At 46.9% G+C, this 22,308-nt stretch overlaps 1 protein-coding gene across 1 annotated transcript in view; it reads right to left on the reverse strand.

Moving 5' to 3' along the window:
* Window positions 1-3,794: 3,794 nt before the first annotated feature.
* Window positions 3,795-22,308, reverse strand: part of NRG2 (neuregulin 2) — a 251,860-nt gene continuing 233,346 nt past the window's right edge. The window contains 6 exon segments of the mRNA XM_043989275.1: window positions 3,795-5,923; window positions 7,059-7,283; window positions 11,135-11,262; window positions 11,798-11,921; window positions 13,363-13,465; window positions 16,496-16,519. Of these exon segments, the coding sequence (XP_043845210.1) occupies window positions 5,251-5,923; window positions 7,059-7,283; window positions 11,135-11,262; window positions 11,798-11,921; window positions 13,363-13,465; window positions 16,496-16,519 (1,277 nt within the window). The 3' untranslated portion in view covers window positions 3,795-5,250.

Here is a 22,308-nt window from a genome sequence, read left to right on the forward strand (position 1 = left end):
ACTGACCCTTGAGGCAATTAATTTTAAATATTCAAGGGTGCCTGGGAGTCACGAATTGGGCGGATGAGAGAGTCTAAAAATAAGCAGAGTGGGAGGAACATTGAGTGTTTCAGGGAGAAAGAAACATGGAGTTGGGGAAGTAGTTGGACAGAGATACAGGAAGGCCTGGGAGGCCCTGAGTATTGAAGAGAAGAGCAGAGAGAGACAATTCCTGCCCAGAGCTTCCCCCAGGCCTCCCATACTTCCTCTCTGTGTGACCCCGGACACAAGTCATTTGACCTCTTTAAGCCTCAGTTTTCCTCCTCTGTGAAATAGGGAGAATAATAGCACCTCTCTCACTGGGTTGCTGTGAAGATGGAGTTACCTTCTGTAAAGCACTTTGGGCAGCACTATATAAATGATAGCTATTATTATTCACATAACTTTTCTATCAAAACTAACAAAAAAAGGGGGCAGCTAGGTGGTACAGTGGATAGAGCACCGACCCTGGATTCAGGAGTACCTGAGTTCAAATCCAGCCTCAGACACTTGACACTTACTAGCTGTGTGACCCTGGGCAAGTTACTTAACCCCAATTGCCCTGCCCCCCAAAAAAAACTAACAAAAAAGAACAGGGCCAGGGGCTCCCTGTTTTCAGGCCTCCCCATGAATGAAAAGACTGGTTTCCCTTACACAAAAGTGATGAGTGAGTATGGTGGCAGTGGCGTTATCAATAATGACCAAGAAAGGGCAGAGAGATCTGTGCACAAGGAAACTGCCACATTGACCAAATCCTCTGTACATCCCACCCCCAGAAATGGTGGAGTCCTTTTGAAATCAATGGTACAAGGAATGAGCACTGAACCTGGAGCCTCAGGGACCTGGGTTCAAATCCCATCTTTGATGCTTATTCCCTGTGGGACCTTGGGCAAGTCACCACCTCTCTGGGCTACGATTTCTTCCTAAAATGAGGCTGTTGGACAAGATGCCCTCTGCGGTTCCTTCCAGACCTAGTTCTATAATCTATGGATGTGTCTTGTTCTTATATAGCTACACCATTTCCCCTATGTATCTTGCCGATCATTGCTATGAAGGGTATGTTAAGGGCTAAAATTCTAGCTAAACTGTCTAAAATATCTAATGAGTGGTCGCCAATAAATTATAAGCTTTAGCAAGAGTTAGACTTTTAAGCATTTATTAAGGAGAATAAGAATTTGGTAAAGAGAGAGAGAAAGGCCTAGATTTCTATCTATTAAAGGGAGAGCACATTTTTAGCTCCCTTCTCCACCAGAGTCCAGAGGAAAGAGCGCGAGCCTGAGCGCCAGTCTCTTCCTTCCTCCTCCCACTAGCCCGCGTCACTTCCTGACTCCTGGTCTTGCCCTCAAAGACCTTCCCTTCATGGGTAGAACTCCTCTACAGTAAGTATCCAGCAGGTGGCGTTATTCCAATCGTTACAGGTACATCCTCCAATATAAACTTCAAAACTTGCTAGCAAGTGAAGGCATTTAAGCACATGAATGGAGTAAAGAACTCCAGAGGCCTCCTAGTTCAACCTTCTCATTGTACAGATGAAGAACCTGAACTAAGAAATGAACTACCTTGCCCAAGGTCAAATAGGGAGTGAGTTTGAGGTGGGATTTTTGAAACCCCCTCCCAAGTTCTTTGACTCCAAACTCTGGGCTCTTTCCACTGTAGTGTTAATTGAAAAGATGAGGTGTGACTTAATGGAGGTAGGTCATCTGTGGGTTACAGAGTATATTTAAAAGTCAAGGGCAGCTAGGTGGCAGTGGATAAAGCTCCAGCCCTGGATTCAGGAGGACCTGAGTTCAATCCGGCCTAAGACACTTGACACTGGCTGTGTGACCCTGGGCAAGTCACTTAACCCTCATTGACCAGGAAAAAAAAAAGAAAAAAATTCAAACCGGCCTGTTTCTTAAATTTTCCTTGACTACCCACCCTAATTCTAGAAAGCAAAAAGTCAAATGGAAATACAAATATGGAGAGGCCAAGTGGGTTCATTCAGAATTAAATATTTGAGTTCAAACTGGCACATTTCCTTGTTTTCCCCTCCTGCCCTCCAAATTTTTAGAAAGCAAAAGGCCACAGAAAAGCCAAATTGAGGTTAAGATAACAGCGGGTTCATTAAAAGGTTTCTTGGGCCCACTTGGGGTCATTTTGGTGCTCATTCATCTGAGGTCAAATTGTGGCTTCTAACAGAACTTATTTTGAGCAAGCAGAAATATCAAATGGAGGAACAAATAGGATCACAGAATGACCAAAGAGCTTATTGAGTTGATTGTCCCAGATGTCAGAGGGTTTTCTCTAAGTCTAAACTAAGGTATGTATATATTTCTTTTCCTTCCTTCCTTCCTTCCTTCCTTCTTTCTTTCTTTCTTTCTTTCTTTCTTTCTTTCTTTCTTTCTTTCTTTCTTTCTTTCTTTCTTTCTTTCTTTCTTTCTTTCTTTTTCTTTTTTTGTGGGGCAATGGAGGTTAAGTGACTTGCCCAGGGTCACACAGCTAGTAAGTGTCAAGTGTCTGAGTCAGGATTTGAACTCAGGTACTCCTGAATCCAGGGCCAGTGCTTTATCCACTGCGCCACCTAGCTGCCCTTGTATATATTTCTTGACCTTTAGCTGCTCCTACCCGGATAGTTTCCAAGAAGTGTTCAGATATGGACAGAGATGAAATCGCAGAGATGCCAGTGAGTTCACTACAATTGTAGTGGTTATTGGAACATTTTCCTCAGCTCTCCCAACTGCAACACCTAGTGTAACCCTTGCCTTTTCCCCTGTTTTGAGGGGGCCCAGACTTACACATGGCTCATATACAAGCTGGCCTCTACTAATGAAGAAAGTTGATCCATCAGTCAATCACATGAATATGTCCTGGTAATAACATACGGGACTATGCAAAACCTAGGAAGTTTCTTGAACCCTTAGAATGTTAGACCTGGGACTTAGGACATCATTTTCCATAGGTTGGGGTTAGAATCAGAAGGAGGGACTCCTGGCTGCCCACTCAGTGCTTTTCTGTGTTATGCCATGCCACCTCAGAATCTGTACTGGAGGAAAGTGGGAGCTGAATCTGAGGCAGAAATCTGCTTCCTGTGTCCATAATCACAGGCAAAGAGCCAAAAGCTGCAGCAGATTGGAATTGGTCCTTTTAGATGCTTGGGGGTGGGGACGAGGGAGGAAAGGGAGACTTCTAGGGGGATAGGGATGGGCTGGAGCAGAGGCAACCCACAAATTGTAGAATGACCAATAGTCAGAGTCGAGGTCATCTTGGCAGGAAAAGGAAGCTCTGCAGGCCACTTTGCACATCCAGACTGTGACAGTAACCATGGGAGACTTTGAATGTCACTGTATCAATCCTCCTACCCCCTCTCCTGCCCCTCCCCCCAGTGCCAGGAACTCTCCCTTCATCTTTGCCCCTACAATCCCTCCTGGGAACCATTCCATGCTCTCCGGGCCCAAGTTTCAAGTGGAGGGATCTGCGTCAGCACATTGGCCCTGTTCCTCTGCACCACAAGGGACATCTTGTAAATACCTTCTCACGGAGGCTGTTGCCAAAGGCAGGCATTGGAAGTAGGGGTGGGGGTGCGGGGTGGGGAGCAGAGTGTTCTCTGGCCCCCTGGGGGGGGAGAGAGAGAGAGAGAGAGAGTGTGTGTGTGTTAGCTTGCATGTGTAGCTTCTCTATTGGGGTGCTTCCTTAACCTTAGCACCCAGCCCCCTCCATGCTAGGCCTCCCTTCCCTCCAACCTCCCCTCCCCACCCCCCAATCTGAAGACTGGATAAATGCACTGGGCCTGTGAGTTATTTTGATTTTTATTTATAATATAAAAAAAGTTCAAGTGTTCAACAGTCAAGAGTTCAGACATTCAAACAATCTGGGGCAGATTTCTCCTTGGTTTATGTTTGTTCCTTTGTTTTTTACAATACCTTTATGAGGAATTAGCTGATATTTTTTTCTTTTTTTTGGTAAGACCAGATTTTTTTTTTTTTGGTAGGGGAGGAGAGGTTGGAAGGATGGGTTGGGGGCTGGGCGAAGGGATTTGGGGGAGGACGGGAGGGGGATTGGTTACTTTATTGCTAAAAGGTTAAATCAAATACACTGTCAATTGTGTCTTCTCAATCACAGCCTCACCATGCATCCAATCTACGGTATCTGAAATGCAGGACATGCAGGCGTAAAAGAGAAAAGGCGAACCATGTAAACGAGGTGCTGCAGAGAACTGAGGGGAGCCCTGGAGAGATCTCCCTGGGGCAGGGGGAGGTGGGTGTACCCCTGATCCCACCGCAGCTCTGGCTCTCCCTAACCTAGGATGCATTACTGGGCTAACCCCCTGGGCCCTGGACACCGTGGGTGGGGAGGAGGATCCTCTTTCTGAGCCCACCCCTGCCAGGGGTGGAGAGGGATGGGGGGAAGCCCCCCATTTTGTTCAGTCGTACCCCAGGCTGTCTCCTAACTCTGCCACACCCAGCCTCTCAACGTCTCAAAAATGAACATCTTAGCTTTTGTTCTTCCACTCTCCAGGACCCAAGTTCTTACTGTCTGGGAAGTCATCTCAGGGGCCATAGAATTTCACAATATTGGGGGAGGGATGGTTCGATTGCTTCCCCACTCCCCCAAAGTTTCTCCTCTCCACATGCCAAAATTGGGCTCCAGAGAAGAATGCATGTAAGAACACCTGGGAAGCCCCTCTCAGGCTGTCTTCACTGTGGCTAGTTCCTGTCCCTGTTCCTCTTTTTGTTCCAGTCTGGGAGTGGGTGGGCATCATCTCTGGGTGGGAGGGAGAAGGAAAGGGGAGGCAAGATGGTGGGGTTGGGGTGGCCAGAGCCAATCACTAACCTGTTGGACAGCGGAGGTGGCCACAGCCTTCTCTCCAGGAGCTCCATATTAGCGTACAGCAAAAAGGCACCACATATAGGTTTCTATTAAATAGTCAAAAAATTGGCCCATCTCTCCTTTTTTTTTGTTTCTTTTTTTTCCGAAGCTGTAAATCAAGATGTTACATATAAATAGAGTTTCCTATAAAAAAGTCTTTGCTATTAGCTATTATAAGACAACTTTTGCTAAAATGAAAATAAAACATTTTGTTATATTTTTCCTTTTATATAAAATAAAAATATTTTTATTTCTTTTTTTTTCTTTCCAAGTGTGTGGTTTCTGTTCTCCTTAAAGATACAGGGAGCAGAAGGAGGGAAATGAGAAGGGGATGGGGCGGGAAGGGAGGAAAGAAGAGGAGGTGGGGAAGGGGAGGAAGAGTGGGTTCTAGAGGGGAGCGGAGTCTTGTTTCCCCCGTGGGTGTGTGATGCGGCTGTGTCTGCTCTCTTGGGCGCTGTGTCTGTCTAAGGAGTAGTAAGTCCTGCTGTCCACTGGCTGGTACCGAGGGGAGTCCGTGCCCAGCATGTCCGAGGTGTGGATGCTGAGAAAAGGGGTACACTCGGCCACCAGCTCCTCATCTGATTCACTGTAGGAGGCACTGCTGAGTGAGAAGGAGTCCCGGACGGCCCGCGCCCGCTGGGCCATGTGCCCGTTCAGTCTGGATTTCCTCCACCGCCGATGACCTGTGGATGTTCTCTTGGGCGGTTCAAGGGTGGGTGCACACTCCTGTGTAGTCTCATACTCATCGTCCTCCGTGATTCGGAAGGGGCTGGCGGGCAGACTCCCCATGCTATCGTGGGAGCAGCCCCGGCGAGGCGGGTAGTAGCTGTCGTAGCTACGCTGCATGTCAGAGGCGGGGGCCGCGGTGGCTGTGGCGGGCGAGTGCCGCAGGAGGGGTTGCTGCTCCGCCAGACGAAAGCTGATGGGTGCAGCTGGGGGGAGTGAGACGGCATGGGCTGAGTTTGGTGAGGTGATCTCGAAGGTAGGCACCTGCGTGGCCAGGGAATAGTGGAAGTCGACAGGCGAGAGACGGGCGGGCGTGGTGAGGGCTGACACATACCTGGGAAGAGAGGCAAGAGGCAGCTGGGGTCCTCAGGAGCCAACCTAACCCTTCCCTAGATTAATACTGAGGCCCCTGAGCAGAGGAAGAAATGAACTAGCGGGAGAGACTCCTGGGGAAAACGTTTCTACTTTAAAGCAGCACCTCAGAGTTGGAAGAACTTTTATTTAGTCTGACTTCCTACCCAATGCTCTAGAGCTACTGGTGGAGAAGTCACTACCACACAAGCTCAGTAGATTCTCCCGTTGGACGATTATCGTTATTACAAAGTTCTTTGTCCTTTGGAGCCTGTATCGGCTCACCTCTTCCCACCCCAGTAACTTCCACCCTTGGTCCTAGAGCTAACTTCTGAAGCCACTAAAATTCTAATTCCTCATTTAAACATTGGAAGTCAGGGATCACGTCCTTCTTACCCAGAATTTCACCTTTATGCATACCCCACAAAAGTGAAATCGGTTTCTTTTGCCAGTGCCTCACATTGCACACCCTTCCCCTAGACAGGTGGGAACCTGTTACTGGACACATCTGGTAGGAGAGGAGGCTAATTAAGCCTAAGGCAAGGCTCCAATGCAAAATTCTAAGAGCCAAGTAGGGAAAAGGAAGGATGGTTTCCTCGTTTTCCCATGTTACACAGGAGCTCAAGAGCATTTTTTAAAGTAATGGGACCATACCACCAATTCCCTAATCACATAATTCTGGGGTAGGAAGGGACCTCAGCGATTTGCTTCAGGACTTGCAAGACCCCCTGGTTGTTTTCTTTTGTCTCAACAATTACAGTGCCCCCAACCATGCTCCGCGTCCCTTCCTTTTTTTTCCTTGCTCCTACTGTTTTCTATGATCTGACCAGAAAATCTGAGTTTAAGCATGATGCCTGACTTATTCCATAACCTTAGGTAAATCACTTTGGGACTCATTCTGCCCAGTTGTAAAGTGGGAATGATGATCTGCCTATCTTACAGGGGTACTTACCCCACTAGGTGTTGTGAAAACTGATCGAGACCTTGTTTGTTAAACATCAGATAGATACAAATAAAGGTTTGCTGTCACAATTATTTAGGCAGCTGTTACCCTTGGCCAGAGAGCCATGAAGAAGGGTGGGATAAAGGGTGAGAGGCTGATTGGAGGCAGGGCTGACCTCTCACTGTGTGGGGAGTCCCGGAGGGAGTCCACCGAGTCATGGTAGGGCATGGCCGGCCGCCTTTCGTCTTCCATGTTGCAGGCCGCTTCACGCCGGGCACGAGCCTCGATGCAGGCTGGGCTGTTACACTTGCTGGTGCCCACGGATGACATCATGATACCTGACTGGGAATCTGACGTCAAGCTCTCTGTCTGCTCCAAGCTCCATGTGTGGCTTTCATGTCTGGGGAGGCAAAACACCAGAGGACATGTAAGGTACGGATGGGGAAAGCAAACTAAAATTCGCCTTTTATTAAATGAGGAACCGTGCAAAGCACTGAGAAGACAAAGAGAAAAACAAAACAAAAATCCAGCCCAACAAAAACATCCTTTTCTTTCAAGAGCTTACAACCTACCAGAGAGATAGAAAATGTGCACAATATATGAGCCAGTCAATACAAGATAGGCCTGCAGTTGAGAAATACACAGGCTTTGAAGTCAGAGGATCCGCATTTAATCCCATCTCTGACACTGTTGGTGTGACCTTAGGCAAGGCACATTCCCTGACCTGAAGTTTCCTTATACGTACAATGAGGGAGTTGGTCCTTTTCAGCTCTAAATCTATGTGCCTAAGGAAATATGAAGGTAATATGAAGATAGAGAATTTAAGAAGAGGGGATTTTTTTTTGGGGGGGGGTGGGCTGGGCAATGAGGGTTAAGTGACTTGCCCAAGGTCACACAGCTAGTAAGTGTCAAGTGTCTGAGGCTGGATTTGAACTTAGGTACTCCTGACTCCAGGGCCGGTGCTCTAGAAGAGTTTTTGAGATTCTCAATAGCCTTCTTCTGGATATTCTCTGATCTCTTGGCTTTCGTTTCCTCCCAGTTCTTCTTCTTCCCCATCTCCTTTGCTGGGTCACCAACAATTTCATACCCGTTGAGCAGGTAGGGTTCTCACTGGGTTCCATCTTGGACCCCCTTCTCCTTCTGCTCTCTTTTGATAATCTTATCAGCTCCCAGAGGGTTTCTTTCAATTAACATGGGATGACTCTGATCTACATATCTAGATAGTAGCTCTAATCTCTTTCCCAAACTCCAGTCTGTTGTCAATAGGACATTTTCATCAGCCTCTTGAATTCAGCAGATTGAAAACAGAATTCATCACCATCCCCCCAAACCTCAACCCTCCTCCACACTTCTCCATTTCCATTGATCCTTCCGAGTTAACTCAGGTTCACAAACTGATTTTACCTCATCCCCCACATCCAGTCAGTTGTCAAGACTTGTTAAGTTTTTCTCCATCGCATCTTTTGTGCCTCCCCTATTTTCTCTCCATTCACATGGCTACTTGCCCAGTTTAGGCCTTTGTTCACCTCTCACCTGGACTTTTTTCTGCCTTTCAACTGATCTTCCTCATCCTACTCTCTCCCCTCTCTGACCCATTTTCCACATAGCTGGCAAACCAACCTTTCTAAAACACAGGTGTTACCGTGTTACTTCTCTACTCAAACAACTTCAGTGGTTTCTCATTTCCTTAGAATAAATGCAAACTCTTTCCTTTGGAATAAAATGCAAACTCTTCAACCTGGCAAAACTCACTTAACTTCACTTGGCCGCAGTTTCCTTAACTGTAAAATAGTGATAATAACAGCATCTACTTTGCAAGGTTGTTGGATGATCAATTTTTTTTGAAGGGCAATGAGGGTTAAAAGTGACTTGCCCAGGGTCACACAGCTAGTAAATGTCAAGTGTCTGAGGCCGGATTTGAACTCAGGTGCTCCTAAATCCAGGGCTGGTGTTTTATCCACTGTGCCACCTAGCTGCCCTCGATCAAATATTTTTAAAAGTGTTTTTCAGAGTGCCTGGCACATCGTAGGCACCATACAAATGCTTATTACCTTCTCCCATCTGGCATTTCAATCTTTCTACAACTTAGTTTTTGCCAACCTTTCCAGACTTGTGTCATGTTCACCCACTCTATGTCCAATCGAACCAGCCCATTAGTTGTTCTCCAAACTCAACACTCTGTTTCCATTTTTACCTCTCAATCTCTCACTTTCTTTGTGGCTCAGCTGAGCTGTCCCATCCTATGTGAAATGAAGACTTTTGTGAATTGCTTTTCTCTCCCCCAATTCCAATCATCTTTTATTTACTTATCTATATCCTCCCCTTAGTAGAACATAGAATATAGTAGAGTAGAACATAGAACATAGTAGATAGAATCTTTGTTGGCAGTTACTCTCTTGTTTCTGTCATTATAACCCTAGCTCCTAGCAGAATGCCTTGTGCAAAGGTTTAAAGTAAGGGCTTAATAAACATTTGTTGAATTGAATTAGGCAGTGTTGTACTGTTTGCCTACCATTAGTAGTAACTCCAATAAAGGCTCTCTCTACTTCTAGAACCTGAGTTTCTCATTCTTTCTTAGCCCTAGGTATCCTATAGGACCATGGCTAAATTCTCCCCTCCCATTCTATACTTTGTTTTTTCCCAATTGAAAAGATATAATAAAATTTCAATGGCTTCTTATCATTTGTGTAAAAAATATGGTCCACCAGCCACATGCGGCACACAACACTCTTAAATGTGGCTCCAACCAGATTAAAATGAAATTGGGAAATATTTAACAAAACAAAAACGCAACAGAACATAGATCATGTTGACATGTGGTTTCCTAAGTCAATATGTGCCTGCCTGTAGGGCTATTTCTGTATGGTGTAGTGATCCCTGTTTCTATCTGAGTTTGACACCAATGTCTACATGACATTCAAGATCCTTGACCAGATGACACCTACCTATCTCTTTTACCTTATCTCCCATGTAGTCACAGCTCCAGCCAAATTGGTCTGACACTCGTTGTCCCCCATGAATCTTAGAATCTCAGAGTCAAACAGGGCCTCACAGATAATCTAGTTTAGGTCATTCATATTCATGAATAGGAATGTTCTCTATAATTCTGACAAGTACATATCTGGCACTAATTGTCAGGGAGTTCTTTCTCGTATTAAATCTTTTAAAAAATTTTTTTTTTCCCCGGGGCAATGAGGGGTAAGTGACTTGCCCAGGTCACACAGCTAGTGTCAAATGTCTGAGGTCACATTTGAACTCAGGACCTCCTGAATCCAGGGCTGGTGCTTTATCCACTGCGCCACCTAGCTGCCCCTCTCATATTAAATCTATAGTTAACTGGTTAACATATGGTTTATGGTTAACATAAATCTATGGTTAATCTATTGCTAATCTAGGTATGTGCTCTGGGGCCCAAGGACATAAGACAGTCTTCAGATATTTGAATATGACTTGTCATGTCAATTTAACTAATAGTTTTCCGCATGCAAATTATTCTGTCATTGACATTCAACAAACACACTGAGAAAAAGCAATCGCCCTTCTCTCCCAATGCATGACCTCTGAGCCAATGGAAACAGAGTGTACAGATCTCTTCCCTTGCTACCTCTTTTGCATCTTCTCAGGGTATGTGCACTGACCAGTGCTGTCACAGCTGTTTCCCTTCTTGCTGTTTCCTCTGCTCCATCACTTCATCATCTGGCTACACCCTTATTTCACTCTCCTCCCCAGGCCCACTGATTCTTTCTGGCCACAGTACCAATAACTAGGTATCCTTAATACTGAGGTACTCAAGAAAGAATACTATTGTCTGTTAAATTTCTTTTGTTTTTCAAAGTATGAGTGTTGTTTGTGGATATAGGAGAGAGACAGACAGAGAGAGAAAGAGAATGAGTATGTATGTGTGTGCGTATGTATAGATTTGCAGGTATGAAAAATTTAGAAAGAGAAAGGCTGAGGTGATATATAATCCTAGTACATAATCTCACAAAGGGCACAGGGAGGGAAAACAGTCTTGTTCACCAAGCCACAGAGCCTGTGAGCAAAGAGGAAAGCTTTGATGTTTCAAGGATGATGTTTAGGGACAAATAAGACACACATGCAGCTAAGGAATAAACCTATGGGAGTGATTCCCTCACTCCTGGGGTCAGGGCTAGAAAGAGAACCCTCTTCAGGAAGGGTTTGGGCAAATCCACCATGAATTGTTAGAGAGAAGTTGGGAGTCCTTTGGGGGCATGAAGCAGGTATTCCCACCTGTGGCTGGAGGTGGGTGTGGCTGTGGAGCAGTGATGGGACGGCGAACAGGAGTGGCTCCCAGAGAACGTGGTCTCAGTTTCCCTCCGGATGACATGGTCAGTGGCAGGGACATTTTTGGAGATGTACTGGAACAGAGAAAGAAAGGCAGATGGGTGACACATGAACGGAGTAACATGAGAACTGAGAAAACCTAGGACAACAGGACCCTGGTTTGACTACCCTGAACCTCTCTGGACCTGGTAGTGAAGAGTGTAATTGGGACTACTCTGATGCATTCAAGTTAGCCAGTTGATAAACATTTTATAAGTGCCTACTATGTGCCAGGGTGTGTGAGTGGGTATGTGTGTGTTTTTGCATGGTGGGAGGAATTTAATTTAAATAATGCTCTAATAAATACATTTAATAAAAATATTAAACAATAATTTAAATGGAGAGGGCACAGAGAGAGACAACTTAAAGCATCACATGGGACCCAGTCAATAAGCACTTTGAGGGGCTGAGTAGCCTAGGTTTCCCATCATTAAATAATTGACATCTCCCAGTCTCACTTCTTGCTCTGTGGGTGTGGGGATGCCAGTGAGCTAGTCTCACACAAGACTGCTACCTGTGGTGAATGGTACCTTCCTGGGCACAGAGAGGAGGAAGCCACATGCCACTCACATCTGCCATCTGAATCTCCTCAGGATCTAGTCGGGGGTGGCTGGGTCCATTGGCCAAGCTCCGATTTTGATGGGCTGGGCACATGTTCTGCCGAAGGTGGTTGTGCATCTGTTTCCTCTGTTTTCTGTAAGGAGGAAGGATGAGTCATTTCACACAGAACCCTAGCATATTTGAACCTTCCCTCTCCACGAAGTATGGTGTAGTGGAAAGAGTCCAGGCCTGAGAACCAGCTATGTGACCTTGGACAAGAACTTTCCTTTCTCTGGGTCTCAATTTTTTCATCTGGAAAATCAAAGAGGTGGACTAGATAATTTCCATGACCCTTTTTTAGCTCTAACAATCCATTGTTACTTTTCCATGATTTATTTCTATGATCCTTCCCTCCCACCTGACTCCTGCAGAAAGGTGAGGACCCAATAGCTGGATTCGGGGTTCTTATAGGAATGTTCTCCTGCCCAGGACAGTAGGTCTCCAAAGGGCCATTTCCTGCACTTAAGGTCCCCTATCCCCCGCCCCCCATCAAATTTAAAAGGATATGACAGACAAATCACCCTAAAATAGTACTTTCCACATATCATTCTTCTACTCAAAATGTTCAGTGGATTTCCACTGGATATTGTATCTAAGACCCTGCACAATTTGGCTCAGCACCCCAAATTTGGCTTTAGCTAAATCAATCGTTCTACTATTCCTCAAACATGGTCAGTGCCTTCTTGCTTCAAAACTTTTATTGGTACTGAACCATCCTCCATCTGAATCTTATTATCCTTCAAGGACCATCTCAATTCCAACCTCCTTCATGGAGCCTTTTCAAACCACTCTAGGGTCCACAGTGATCTCTCTCTCCTCCTTTCCTGACTCTTTATAATGCTTTTTATTGTTTGGTATCTTTCTGTGTCTGACTCTTGTTTCTCTAAGTATATTATGAGGACCTTGAATGGAGTGATTATGTCTTACTCATCTTCCTCTTCCCTTGCTATCACAATGCTAGGACTCTTTGCTTGCATGCTGCACCAGGAACTAATCTCTGGTCTCCCCCTGCTACACCTTCCTCCTCTCCTCCTCCTCCACCCCATGTCTTAAGTTATCATCCCCTCGTCTTTCAGGACATAAGGGGTCTAGAAAGCCTAAAGGGGAAGGAAGAACCCTCTCTCAGGGAGATAGAGCTGTGGGCTGGCCCAGCAGCACTATGTGGGAATTCATGGTCTCAGACCTCAAGCTCCAAGGCTGGATGACACAGAAAGGATGGGGACCATCTGAATGGATGATATGGAGGAATCTTAACATGGGTCTGTAGCTTTGGGGCTGGCGAGTCCTATAGATGGAGGTGAAGGTGCTCATAGCTAAATTTAGGGCCCTTCAAGGAGCATCCTCCTGCTCAGGGTTACAGTTCCTGGTCCCGGGGCCTGATTCAATGGGTGTGTGTGTTTTTTTCAGTTTTGGGGGCGGGGGGGGACCATTTTATTTCCTTCTGCTCAGCAGGTAGCTCTGCTGGAAGGACCACACCAAGGTAGCCAATCCTCAGACCCTCTGTGTGTCCATCTGCCTGCTGGGCTCTCACTCACTTGGTTTTGCAATAGGCCACCACGCAGACGATCCCAACAACAAGCAGAGCCACGCAGATTCCTGTGATGGTCAGGACCCTCTTCTGGTAGAGCTCCTCAGCTTCTGCAAGAGGGCAGGAGGGAGGCCAATTACTAGGAGTGGGGAGAGGGCTGGGGATGAGCAGAGTGGGACCCTAGCTACTGACTTCTGGAGTGGAGGGGAGGCTGACAGACTGAGCCCCTGGCCAGCCTCGGGGAGATGCCATGGACAATGTCTGGCGAAACCTCCCAAACTCAGGGGTCCTCATCAAATCCTGTTCCTTCTTGGATCCCCTCTAGCCTCCTGTCAATGTGACCCCCTCCTCTGCAGGTGTGCCCCGACTCTACCATGTGCCTCCACACCACTACTCCTGTGGCCCACCCCCCATCTGATATAGCCCCTCTCCCTCAAACATCAAGCTCAGCCATTCCAGCATCTCCTCCTTTGACCCCAGCACCCTGGCTTATGAGGAGGGGGCAGGGGAAGAAGAACAGTGCAGAGAATAAAGGCAGTGATGCAGCCAGGAAGCTGAGGAGGAGATGTGAGGGGGATGGAAGGAGAGAAGATGGAGACAATGACCAGAGATGGACTCCAGACGAGGAGACCTGGAGTGATGCTTCCAAGTCCACAACCTGGACCCCCTGTCCTAGTTCAGGGAGCAGTACAACCCAGACCGACCCCGACCCTCCACAATCCACCCTCCACTTCCAGGAGTTGTTCCCAGCAGGGATCACAACTATTCTGTTCCCCCTTTTTGGTTATGGCTCTGGAGGAGAGGCCTGCTTCAGCCACTAGTCAACTCCTCCTCCCCAGATAATAAACAACAACTGTATTTTTTTTTCTGGTCACTTGAAAGGCATGGGGCACAAAGTGATGAGTGAAGGGTCCCTAGGAGGTCAAGAAAGGAGAAAGAGGATCTTAGGGACAGAAGCCATTAATCCTTAAAGGATGGATGGACTGGAAGGGTTCTATGAGCCATTTAGTCCCCAGGACCTCGGGAGGGCTCCTGATGTATCATGGCCCACCCTGCCCCAGTCCACGGCTGTCTGAGCGAGAGCTTCTTCTTTAGTACAGTGCGTACTGTGGACATGGAGCCTGCCATCCATCCCTGAGAGCTGAGCTAGCGGGGATCCGAACACCAAGCCTTCTCACCCGATTCAGGGCCCTGAGGAGGTGGAGTTCCCAATGACTCCTGCCCCAATGGAGAAGACACCATATTTTCCCTGGATTCTAAGCTTTTCCATAACACCATTCAATTCTGACCCTCCCACTGTCTCTCACCCAAAGTGAAGTATGTATACATTCCTAGATGGAAGAAAGAGAAGGAAAAAAAGAAGACAGGGCTACCAGCTGTGTGGGGTGGCAGATTCTGGACCTGGAATTCCAGGATCAAATGTCCCATCTGGTCTCCCTGAAGGCCAAGGGAAAAGAAGGGAATATTTGGTCCTCCATGTTTCTCCACTAGTTCCAAGCTAGAAAACCAGTTCTGGGAGAGATCATGGATCAAAAAATGCAGCAAAAATAAGCCTTCAGACTTATGACATTCACAGGGTACCATGTTGTCCACCAAGTGGTATCTTTGTACAATGGTACACACATACATTCAAACCTACATCCAGACACATGGAGACGCTGAGATATTCCAACACACACAGAAAAGTCTGATGTACACAGATGCATGCAGAAGGAAACCTACAGTGGCAGATCCTCACTGAAATACTCCTACATACAAGGTCGGACATACAGACATACAGACATAGAGATGTATGCAGAGCTGAGTCTATAGTGGAGATATGGTGACCATACGCTGAGACATATGAAGGTACGTAAACCTCCACATACGTGTGTGCCTAAAGATGGCAGCAGGGGAAAACTACCCCCAAGAAAGCCTTTTCATGCTCATAGAAACCTTTTCTGGATCCCAAATGTCTACTTTTGATGTCCCCATTCTAATAAAAATCCTCAACCACACCAAATATGTACCTTTTCCAATGGTCAGTGTTGGGTTCCTGGACAATTTTAGGGTAAAGTGAGTCTTAGATAACAAGTCCATGTTCTCTTGGGGTGGGGAGGCTTTTCAGCCAGATGAGATGACTTTTTAAAGTCGAGTCCAACCCAAGGATTCACCCAGGGTATAGAAATCCAGGCCTAGCCTCAGCAGGAAGGGTGGGTGAACAGGGAAGAAGGGGGTTAGGTACCGAGCTGAGCCAGATCCTCCTGGATCATTGCTAGACAGACATTAGTCACCATCCCAAACCCGGGTCCCATGGCTGCTAGGCAGTAGCACACAAGACACAAAGGCCATGGCTGGGTGAGATGAATCTCATAGAATCAAGGCAGGGGGATGATGAAAGAGGCAGGATGATTCAATGGGTGACTTGACACAGGATGAGAAGCAATGAGAAAGTGAAAGGGAATGAAGTCAAGAGGGAGGTTAAAGTCCAGTTTAAGGGGATGTCCACCTTCTGCGGATTCCAAACACCACTCCCCAAAGTGTCTGTATCCGTACATCTTTCTCCAAACTATGAGGCCAATCCTAGCTGCAGACAGCTGTGCCAGGGCTTCCCCCTCCAGGGAGAGGGCAGGGGTAGGGTTGAGGGTGAGGGTAGCCTTCCTCTTAGGAATAGTCCAAATGCACTGCCTCTTTCCCCTCATAGGCCTCACACCTCAGGCATTGAGGTGGGGTGGATGCCCTGAGCTGATCATGAGAAAGTACCTTTTTCTTTCTTCTCTTTACTATCTATAAGGGCCTTGGAGATGCTAGGAGGAAAAGGCCAAGGCAAGCATGTTCTCTCTCAGTACCTCAAAGGGGACCAGAGATTGCTTGGGAGTGTGTACATGTATACACATACACATACCATATACATGCATGCACACACATGCCCTGGTGAGGACCTTCCTTCTCCTTAAAATTGATCAGCATGATGATGTTGGACTTCCTTCCTCTTCTAGCCTCCCCCCCAAACCCAAGGTTAAGAGGTAGGGTAGCTGAGTTTTGGAATCATCCCCCATTTTTTTTTCTTTTGGAAAGAAAAAAAATCAATTCAGCACACATGATGTCAGGAACTGTGGGTAAGTGGGAATGGGGTCTGAGCAATAATGGAGTTTTCGTACCCTTTAATTCAAATCCAAGGTGCTCTGACAGTTCAGAAGAGAGAAGGGCCAGGAAATGTGGGGGGAGGCAGAAGGCGGGGGAAAGAGAGAGAGAGAAAGAGAAAGAGACAGACATTGGTCAGGGTTCTTCAGACATACTGGGCAGCCAGCCTGTGAGGTGGAAGCAAGTTAGTAGCATCCCCTCCCTGCCCCCTTAGCTCCCTCCCCTTGACCCCCCTTCCCCCAGGAGCCCCTGAGGGGGCTGGAGAGAGGAGAGGTTAGAGTCAGCAGGCAGGCCAGGTTCTTTAGAGATGAGCCATGTTGGTTAGTACCTGGTGGGGAGGCAGAGGAGGCAGAAAAGTCAGTTGGTGAATGTTGGGAGGGGTGTTTCCTGGGGACAGGAAGGGGCTCAGACAGGATGCCTGCCTCAGGAAGGGAAGTTGGGAGGAGAGGGGAGCCATGCCTCAGCAGCAGCAGGCCCCAGGAGATGGACAGGTCCATGGATTCCACTCTTCTTCCTTTACCTTCTCCCTGAGACTGGAGCCCATGCTCCCTTATCTTTCAAGCCAAGTGTGTAAAGAGCCCTACCATCTTTCCCTGTCCCACCCTCACACACCTTCCCTCACACCTGTGTGTGTGTGTGTGTGTGTGTGTGTGTGTGCAAAGGTTGTCCTTTCCCCCACATCCCTGCGTCCTCAAATTAATGGACAGATGAGACTCATCTTCGTAAGAATGAATCCAATTTCTTTTAACCAGAAAAGGCATTTTCTACATTTACCAAATCAAATGTTTTGATTAAAGGAATGGGGACACAGAAATATCTTGAATGTATCCCCATGTATAAGGCTCTATTATCTTCCTGACATGTCAGATCTGACTAGTCTGTCCCTCTTTAAGGCTGACAAAAAACACATTCCTTACAACAGCCCAATGAGGTAAGTAAGCAAGACAGGTATTATTATCCCTGTTTTTTAAGATGAGGACCAAGAGGCCCAGCTAGATCTAAGCCTCAGGAGAAAAAAAAAAGAAGCAGGATACACCGTAGGGAACTCCCTCAAGGGCCTGAAATTCTCTCGTTAGCTGTTCTGCTCTCTCCACATCCAGAATCAGCTACGAGTGGCAAGGAAGGGGACTCATTCTCCAGTCTGCACTTGTGACTTCATCAGCACAGGTAACTCCTAACCTCTACCAATGCAGGTTCCCATTTGCCTAGAACACTGAAAAGTTAGAGATTGTCTAGGGGCCCAGAGCCAGGTTGGGCTGGAGGTGGGTCTTTTGGGCTCTTGCCTTCACAGCACTATGTTGCCTCTCTCTAATCACGTTCAGGCTTACTGGGGGGGGGGGGGGTTTCTGTTCTTTACGAGCTTCGAGAGCTTTTGCCAACTTGATACGGCAGTGAATCAGCACCCAGAGCTGGGTTTCTGCAGCCCGGCTATTTCCCAGTCACTTAGGTTTGTAGCAAAGATCCAAGCCTGCAGAGGTGCCCTGTTAGGAAGCTTATAGAGGACATATCTAAATGGGTTAGAATCATCACATTTCTAAAGTGGAGGGGACCTAGGTCACCGAGTTCCACCCGAGCCTGGATGGGAATCCCCTCTACAATATACATGTCATCCAGCGAGAGGGCTCCTGCTATACCTCCCTAAGTAGCCCATTCCCATTTGGGATTATTGCAGTCATTAGGAGTTTTTCTTGATCATAACTTAAATTTATCTGAAGCTTCCTTCCTGCTTATTCCTTTCACGGAAAAGCAAAAGTCTATTCTTTTTTCCCCCACGGAGACCCTTTAAATGCTTGCAGGGGGCTGTCACATCCAACTTCCTCAATAAATATTCAGGTAGCCCTTCGCCATATTGGTTTGCCTCTTTCCAGACACTCTCCTGCTTCTTAATGTGCTTCTTAAAATATGATGCTCAAAAGTGAACATAACATTATCCCCAGGAAATAATCTTACCAGGGGAAAGTAACATCAGTCTCCCCAGTTCTGGACTTTTTGTCGCTTTCAAAGTAGCCTAAGATTGAATTAGCTTTCTTGTCCATATTGTCACATTGTTGTCCTATTGTCACAATGTCGCAAACCAAAGTGGAAACGTCTAGGTGGCACGGTGGATAGAGCACTGAGCCTGGATTCAGGAAAACCTGAGTTCGAATCTAGCCTCAGACACTAGCTATATGACCCTGGTCAAGTCACTTACCCTCTGTTTGCCTCACTTTCCTCAAATGTAAAAATGTGGATGATAATACCATTTACTTCATATGGTTTTGTGAGGATCAAATAAATGAGTAATTATTTGTAAAGCATTTAGCACAGTGTCTGGCACATGACAGGTACTATAGAAATGCTTATTCCCGTCTTCATTCCCCAACCCCACCCCCACTCCCCACCCCACCCAGGCACTGGATAAGGCTGAGCCCATATGACTTTAAAGCTCTTTTCCTATGCTGAGAATCAGTGTTTCTAAGTCCAGTGTGGTTCCTGCCCCAGGCCCAGCTCCAGTTTTTCCCACAGAAGCTGTAGCCTCCCACTGGGCTGAGCTGCCCACACAATATCTTCTCCACAAAGGAGAGGGAATTTGGCATCTTCAGCAACTGGTACAAAGAGCCAGCCTGCAGAGGAATACGGGTGAGGGCTTAAGTGTTAGGTCTTCTATTTCGTTCTCAGGGTCTGACTCGGGCCAGGGGCAAAATCTACCAAAGAACCAGAGCAGAGCTATAAGCTGATGAAGGCTTCTGTGGCTACAGCTGAGGCTGAGGAAGGAAGCTTGACCCAAATGCTAAGCATTACCCAGATCATAGCCTAAGCTAAGCTGAGCTGAGAACAGCTTCTTAACTGCAATGGTGGAAGGATCTGATCCCTGCAACCCATCCCTTTAGCTCCAGAGGAAGATGTGGGTCTCTAACAGCAACAGATCTCTGGAGATGAGATGTACCATTGAGAGGGGAAGGGGTAGGGTCACCGCCAAACTTCGCTGTGGTAGTCTCTCTAGACTGGCACTCCAGAATAGAATGGCAGGGTTTGGGGCTTCAGAACCCTGAGGAAAGTATATGGGGAAAACAGCTATTCCAGATTTTCCGAGTATAGCAGTTCTGTGCTTTCTCAGAAGGAAATTTCAACCCATTCATTTCTGGATGGATGAAGGTCAGTTAGAAATGTTTTTGTGGACCCTCTTTCCTTTTTGGATAAGCTCCACCAATGGGAGTACAATGGAAAGGAATGAGAGCTATTTCCTATCATCTTCCCTCCAAATCAGGCCCTGGGTGTACCAGAGAAGGGCTAATCTGCTATTCTGTTCATCCAAAGAAGTCTTGGTTCACATGTCCCCCAAGAAATAAAGCCTTAGAGGAATCAGTTATTCTGGCCCCGTTGTTGGGTTTCCATGGTGTTTTGAATCTGGATTTTGGGGTGGAGGTAGGGGAGGCTCTAAGTGTTCTTGTAATAGACTAGGGGGCTGTGAATAAGGAGTATGATTTGTAGGGAGAAGGCCCTGAGATGAGTTGTGGGGGCAGGGTGTCCATAGACAATTTCTGTGACTGGGCAAACTCTTGACAGGGCTTGACTATGAATAATAGGGCTCGGCTATCTTAGATGCTGAAGTTCTAGTGGGGTGAGGCAGGAGGGTGAACATCGTTGTCCTACTCAGTTAGATTAGATTAGGTTGGACCTCTAACCCTGCTTTTTTGACTTTCCTACTTCTCTCAGCCAGGCTTCTCAAGAAGGAGACATGAAGTCCCAAGGAACACTGCCAGGTTGGGACCTGGGTTCCAACAAGGGGCAATCAGGAATCACCCCTAAAGCATCATCTACTTGGGGAACTGCCTCATACAATCCTGTGGGCTCACAATCTGACTAGAGATATAGAGCAAGAGAATTAACGATTCTAAGACTCCTTATAGGAATCTAGGCAAGGATCTACAACATATGAAATGGGAAGATTGGGATTTTGTGTGTCTGCGCATGGTTCTTTGGCACTCAGCTCATTCTTTTTTTTTTTGCCGGCACTGGCTTCCCATATTCAGCAGCTCCAGGGCTTCCTCTCTGCCCCTTTCCTTCCCTTGAACCAAATTCCATTATCTCGAGCTTTCCTCTGCTAAGCATGGGCAGGAAAGCCAGATACTCTCATGATTTCAGTTGTCCAGATGATTGCTACTCCACCTGGATGGGGCGGGAGGGAAAGACCCTCATGCCCCTGGAGACTCCAGTGTAGGGTGCTGGAAATTCCTTCTTGCCCCCTCATAGAGCTTCATCCAGCTGGGAATCAGGTGCTCCCAATCATCTTTGAATTTCTTTCTTTCTTTCTTTCTTTCTTTCTTTCTTTCTTTCTTTCTTTCTTTCTTTCTTTCTTTCTTTCTTTCTTTCTTTTTTTTTTGGTGAGGCAATTGGGGTTAAGTGACTTGCCCAGGGTCACACAGCTAGTAAGTGTCAAGTGTCTGAGGCCAGATTTGAACTCAGGTACTCCTGAATCCAGGGCCAGTGCTCTATCCACTGCGCCACCTAGCTGCCCCTTCATCTTTGAATTTCAAAGGGAATGGGGGGTTCGGCTTCAGAGGATAAAAGGAGCACTAGAACACTGATAGACAATGCACAAGCCTGGAGGAAGCTCAGGGGATGGGTTAAACAGGATTTTCGAGCTGGGGGAGGGGTTCTTAAGAACTTCTCTGGTACGATCCCTTGCTTTAAACATGGAATTATTAATCCCCATTTTACAGATGAGGTAACTGAGATCCAGAAAAGCTAAGTAACTTGGCCAAGGTCAATCAGCTAATAAATGGTAGAGGAGTAACTAGAGTTTAGATCTTCTGTTTCCTTAGGGCAGTCCTCTCCCCATTATAACAGGCGACCCCCTTGGGAAAGCAACTGAAGCATGAGCTGAGAAGGGAGGAGGCCTGAACACTCATTCCTGGAAACAGGCAGGGATCTAATACTGTCTGAGCTCTGGACAAGGCCGTGTCCATGGGAACAGGGATTGATTACCACTCATAATCCAAGGCTGAGCTATCTCTTACACTACAATATGCCCAGATATGCCTCTAAAATCTGAAAGGGCCAACGCTGGAGATCCAAGCACCCCAGGTCTCTCCCAGGCTGGAATCCAGGGCAGAAGTCTGAATGCATGTGAGACTGTGATGTCACAGTGGACTTAGTCGACTGTCCTACAGGTGATATCACTTCACATACCCAGAGCAGTCTGGTTTGTACAGAGTAGCCATGTTTGCTTTGTATGGTGAAAAAAAAATAACAACAAAGTGCCCTCCCCAAGACCTTCAAACTGCATTCTGAACATGGTCCCTTGGTTCAGTGCTTGGCCTTTCCTGGCTGGTACCCACCAGTACAGGACTATGGCATGCAAGTTGCATGCAAATTGTTTTGAGCCATGAATTTCCATATTGACCAGAGCAACCCAGAATGCTAGGGAACACATCAAGTAACATGCAAATGAGCCACTTTGCTCATGCCCTGAGGGACAAAGGCATGAGAGCCAGGAAGCTGAGAGAAAACTGTGTGATGGACGCTGCCCGGGGAACATGCGTCTTTTTGCACAGGAAACCAATTGGGATGCAGATGCGAATGGTTCCTGTTTGTTCCTCCAGAGGGGATGAGGGGTTTGAGGAGCAAGGGGGTCACTGCACAGGGGAAGTTTGGAAGCATCAGCTCCTTTTCTTTTTCCTTCAGGCCTCTGGATAAGCCTTTTAAGAGGCAAAGTCAATCCAGGGAGGTAACTTTTCTTTGGGTGGGAACAGGATGGGCTGCTGGTGGAGTGAGAGAAAGCTAAGTTGACCCAGTGGTCAGGAGGGAAGATTTCACATAGGCTGGTAGACTCTGGATTCAGCTTTGT

The sequence above is a fragment of the Dromiciops gliroides genome, chromosome 2, assembly GCF_019393635.1.
Source record: "Dromiciops gliroides isolate mDroGli1 chromosome 2, mDroGli1.pri, whole genome shotgun sequence".
Classification (NCBI taxonomy): domain Eukaryota; kingdom Metazoa; phylum Chordata; class Mammalia; order Microbiotheria; family Microbiotheriidae; genus Dromiciops; species Dromiciops gliroides.